This window comes from Solanum lycopersicum, chromosome 4 (genome assembly GCF_036512215.1).
Source record: "Solanum lycopersicum chromosome 4, SLM_r2.1".
Lineage (NCBI taxonomy): Eukaryota > Viridiplantae > Streptophyta > Magnoliopsida > Solanales > Solanaceae > Solanum > Solanum lycopersicum.
In genome coordinates this window covers 33,160,077-33,165,820 of record NC_090803.1, presented here as the reverse complement: position 1 = coordinate 33,165,820, position 5,744 = coordinate 33,160,077, and the positions used below count along the sequence as shown (strand labels likewise).

The 5,744-nt window shown below is 39.2% G+C and overlaps 1 protein-coding gene across 1 annotated transcript; it reads right to left on the bottom strand.

The window, feature by feature from the left end:
- Positions 1-624: 624 nt before the first annotated feature.
- Positions 625-1,800, bottom strand: LOC104647111 (uncharacterized). The gene is made up of 2 exons (XM_010321690.1): positions 979-1,800; positions 625-687 (listed from the first exon to the last, which is right to left on the bottom strand). Exons 1-2 carry the CDS (start codon positions 1,798-1,800, stop codon positions 625-627), a joined length of 885 nt encoding a protein of 294 aa, XP_010319992.1.
- Between the last annotated feature and the right edge of the window lie 3,944 nt (positions 1,801-5,744).

The window sequence follows — 5,744 nt, the reverse complement described above, 5'->3', positions numbered from 1 at the left end:
TTACAATGAATGTCGTATCTTTTGTCAAGTAGAGATGTTTCATTCACTATCAGATATTTGTTGATAGGTTCTCCCGAATAGTTGATTGATAAATATATTATCTTTGATGATATTATTTTGTCATGTACCCACAAAAAATGTTAGTTTTGGAACACTGATCTTTGTTGATTTTTTCCAGTCGCCTTGCTTCTTGTCTCGCTATTTTTGGAAGTTTTGTTGACCCTATGAGTCCCAATAGAGAAAAGACAAGATTATATATAAATTAAAACACTTGTTATGTATGAAGTTTTTTTTAAGAAAATAGTTTTAAAGAAAATCTCTGCCAATTAATTGTCACGACATGCACGACAAAAACAAACCCATTATCTCAAATTTTGTCAAGATAGGTAGTTTGTTGGAAACTTTATAACTCCTTAAGAGTATGTAACATTGAGGCCTTTGAAGTTGACTTTGATGTTTTGAGTACCCTTGGTCCTCAAAATTTTGTCCCAGTTAGATGTCTTAGAACAAATCTGATTGTAATTACAAGAGTAATGATATCTTGCGAATTTTTGAGATTTTCTCAAAATTATGTCCTAGCCGGAAATTTTGACATGTTCTTAGACCCTTGCATAAAAATCTATCTCAGTTTCCATAACGAAGGGAAATGGAAATCTTACTGGAAATATGACCAAACTGTTGTGGCGTCTACGTATTCCGTTGATAACGGAATCAGGTCAAACGTAGTTTTCCTCTCGAGGATTGGCTGAAATATGAAATTTTGATAAGGAAACGATGAGGCCGATATAGGATGCCTACGTATCTCATTCTTGAGAATTCAGGTCGAACGCAGTTCAAGTACACATGGAATGCTTCAAAACATAGGATTGAAATGATTACAAGCAAACTACAATGACAAAGAAATAAAGGAAAGAAGTGTCTTCCTTCATACGTAGTATATTTTTATGGCATATGAATTGATATCTTTGCGAAACATACCCGACCATCCATCTTTTCAAGAACCAAAGCTACTCTTGACAATACTTTGTGGACAACATACAGTCCTTGCCAGTTAGGTGATAATTTTCCTTTATATTCCTCTTGATGAGGGAAAATGCACTTTAACACCAATTGGCCTACCTCAAATATTCGAATTCTTACTTTCTTTATGAAAGCACGACTCATTCTCTGTTGGTACAATTGGCCATGACAAATCATTCTTTTCTTATCAATTAATGTTAACTGCTCATATCGATTACCAACCCATTCTGCATCGTTCGGTCCAGCTTCCTGAATAATCCTTAAAGATGGTATCTGAACTTCAACTGGTATCACTGCTTCTGTTTCGTATACTAATAGATACTGAGTTGGTCCAGTTGAGGTTCGAATTGTGGTGCGATAACCTAGTAAAGCATAAGGAAAATATTCATGCCAACATTTGTAGTTTTTAATCATCTTTCTCAATATCGTCTTGATGTTCTTATTAGCATCTACCACAAATCCATTCATCTGGGGATGATACGCAGTTGAATTACAATAGGTAATTTTGAATTGTTCACATATCTGTTTCATCAAGTGACTGTTCAGATTTACAACATTGTCTGTGATGATAGACTTAGGAACTCCAAAATGACATATCAAATTGTTGCGAACAAAATTGGCTACAAGTTTCATTGTTAGAGCTTTATAGAATGCAACTTTGACCCAATTTGTGAAGTAGTCAATGGCTACCAAAATGAACCTAAGACAATTGGAGGCAGCAGGCTCAATTGGTCCAATAACGTCCATGCCCCAGGATATAAATGGATAAGGAGAACTCATCGCATTTATCTCGTGGAGAGGTACTTTGGTTAGATCTCCATGTACCTGGTATTTATGACATCTTTGGACAAATCAGCCACAATCATTTTCCATGGTCATCCGAAGCATTCCGCCCTTAAGATTTTTTTTTTGCTAATGTAAACCCATTCATGTGCGTCATACACACTCAGACATGCAATTATTTAAGCAATATTGTGGATTCTACGGCATCCTCACATCTCAGTAATCCCAGATTGGGAGTCCTCCTATAAAGAACCATCCCATTCAAATAGAAGTTTTTTTGCCATTCTTTGAATTGTTTTCTTTTGGTTGTTTGTTGCTTTTTTGGGGTATTCACCTGTTTCTTAATAACTTTTCACATCAATTACCATGGATTTCCATCCTATTCCTGTCACGACCCAAACCGGGTTGCGACTGGCACCCACACTTACCCTCCTATGTGAGCGAACCAACCAATCTAACCTTAACATTTCAATATAATATCAACAGAAAGTAATGCGGAAGACTTAAACTCATTAAATAAAGACCAATTCATTAACTTCTAAAATTCAACATCTATTATTCCCCAAAATCTGGAAGTCATCATCACAAGAACATCTACGATCAAATGACTAAACAAAGAGTATTATAAAAGCTAAAAATACATAAGAAGCTAGTCCATGCCGGAAGTTCAAGGCATCAAGACTTGAAGAAGAAGATCCAGTCCAAGCTAGAAGCATTAGCTCACCCTGAATTTCCGATATAGTAAGACTGACTTGAATTACTGTTGAGTTGAAGACGATGGCACGTTTGCTGCACTCCACAAATAAACAAGAAGAAAACATAAAAGTAGGGGTCAGTACAAAACACGGGTACTGAGTAGATATTATCGGCCAACTCAAAATAGAAATCAATATATACCAAGTAATATCATAAAATCAACTATGATACTCAACATGTAGCAACAACAAATACTATATCATTAACAATTACCGTCAAGTTCACACATGAGGACTCAAGCCTCAATACCATACTCATTTGGGAATCATGTTCATTAGATTGAGTATATTAACATCTTTCAAGATTCATTATCTTTATTTCTCTTGTGTCGGTACGTGACACTCCGGTCCCTCAATATTCATTAATCCTCTTGTGTCGGTACGTGATACTCCGATCCCCTAAATCTATGTGTCGGTTCGTGACACCCGATCCCCTAAATCTATGTGTCGGTTCGTGACACCCGATCCCCTAAATCTACGTGTCAGTTCATGACACCCGATCCCCTAATACTACGTGTCGGTTCGTGACACCCGATCCCCTAATACTACGTGTCGGTTCGTGACACCCGATCCCCTAATACTACGTGTTGGTTTGTGACACCCGATCCCCTAATTCTACGTGTCGGTTCGTGACACCCGATCCCCTAATACTACGCGTCGGTTCGTGACACCCGATCCCCTAATTCTACGTGTCGGTTCGTGACACCCGATCCCCTAATCTCCTTCCATCAATTCTTCAAGCCTTCTTTCTTACCAAGGCATCATCAATCCCATTATTTTAGTTCATCAAGCCTTCTTTTATACCAAGGCCTCATTATTAACAAAGCGATTAGGATTTTGCAAGATTTGGGACTCAATAACTTCATCATGCTTATATAATCACAATTATATAATTACATTCATGCAAGCATACAATTAAGCACATAGCAGGGCATTACAATATTATCAATACATATCATTCTCTATTAAGAGTTTACTACGAATATCGTAAGAGAAACCATAACCTACCTCCACCGAAGAATTGCAATCAACAAGCTATCTCCTCAAAATCCTTGCTATCCTCTTTGTTTCTCTCTCTCTACTCGTTCTCTTTCTTTTTCTGTCTCTCCTTGTTCTTTCTATTTTTCTTATTCAAACCCTCTTTCTTTTACCCTAATTAACATATAATTAAGAATAAAAGATGGCAATAATGCCCCACTAATTAACTTAAGGTTACCTCTTTTAACCCCCAAGTAATTAGGCTTATTAACATTAACCCACTAACTTTATAATTAAGGCAAGAATAGTCAAAGACGTCCCTTAAAACGAATAAAGAAAACCGACCCGGACTGGGATTGCGCAACCTGTGACGGGCCGTCGTGCCTGCGACGGTCCGTCCTGCAAGTCGTCTCAAAGTTCAGAGACCCAAATTTCCACCAAGGGTCTGTGACGATCCGTCACACCTGTGATGGTCCGTCCTGCCATTTCGTTATGAAGTTCAGAGAGTTGATTTTCAGTACCCAATTTTCAGTTTTTCTAAGTGTTTTGAAACGAGACACTACGACGGTCCGTCGTGCCCATGACGGTCCGTCGTGGGGTCTGTCGCCTCAGCCTGTTTTTCCATAAATAAAATCTGCTGCTCAAAACGACTAAACATGTCGTTACAATAGATACCAATTTACCCATCGTTCGTCCCCGAACGATCACAAGAAGGAAAACAAGGGCGAAAAGGAGTACCTGAATCTGTAAACAGATGTGGGTATCTTTCTCGCATATCTGCCTCCTTCTCCCAAGTGGCTTCTTCAACGGGTCGATTCTTCCATTAAACTTTAATGGATGCAATCTCCCTTGATCTCAACTTGCGAATTTCCCTATCTAGAATGGCAATAGGTTCCTTCTCATAAGACAAATTCTCATCAAGCAAAACTGAATCCCAACGGATAATGTAGTTTCCATCCCCATGGTATCTTTTCAACATCGACACATGGAATACCGAATGCACTCCGGACAGCCCTGGAGGCAATGCTAACTCATAAGCCACCTCCCCTACTCGCTTAAGTACTTCAAATGGACTAATATACCTTGGGCTAAGTTAACCTCGCTTACCAAATCGCATCACCCCTTTCATTGGCGAAACCTTCAACAAGACTTGTTCACCCTCCATGAACTCTAAGTCTCTAACCTTTTGATCTGCATATTCTTTTTGTCTACTTTGCGCTGCTAGAAGATTTTCTTGAATAGACTTCACTTTCTCTATCGAATCCTTCAAAAGGTCAGTACCCCAAGGCCAAACCTCAAATGCATCATACCAACCAATGGAAGACCTACATCTCCTACCATACAATGCTTCAAACGGAGACATATCAATGCTTGAGTGATAGCTATTATTGTATGAAAACTCCGCTAAGGGTAGGAAGCTATCCCAATGGCCACCAAACTCTATCACACATGCACGAAGCATATCTTCCAACACTTGAATCGTTCTCTCAGACTGACCATCGGTCTGAGGATGGAACACAGTACTAAGGTCCAACCTAGTACCCAATTCCGCATGAAATGTTTTCCAAAACTTAGAAGTAAACTGCGTACCTCTATCTGATATGATGGATAGTGGAACCCCATGCAATCGCACAACTTCCGAGATGTAAAGTTTGGCTAACTTCTCTGCATTGTAAGTCACCTTGACCGGAATGAAGTGAGCAGACTTAGTTAGCCTATCAACAATTACCCAAATAGAATCAAACTTTCCCAATCTCTTGGGAAGACCAACCACAAAGTCCATTGCAATTCTCTCCCACTTCCATTCAGGAATGGGCATTCTCTGAAGTGTTCCTCCGGGCCTCTGGTGTTCATACTTTACTTGTTGACAGTTTGGACACTTGGCAATAAAGTCAACAATATCACGCTTCATTCTACTCCACCAAAAGTGTTGCTTTAAGTCATGATACATCTTGGTTGCACCCAGATGTGTAGAATACCTTGAACTATGAGCCTCTGTCAGAATAGTGTTGATCAAATCATCGACACGGGGTACGCATACCCTTCCCTTGATCCTCAAAACACCTTCCTCATCAATTTGTGCTTCCTTAGCCTCTCCTCGCAATACCTTATCTTGAATTCTGCGCAGTTTCTCATCATCAGACCATCTTCCCTTAATCTTGTCAAGAAAGGAAGATCTTGCCTCCACAGAAGCCAACAATCCTCCCT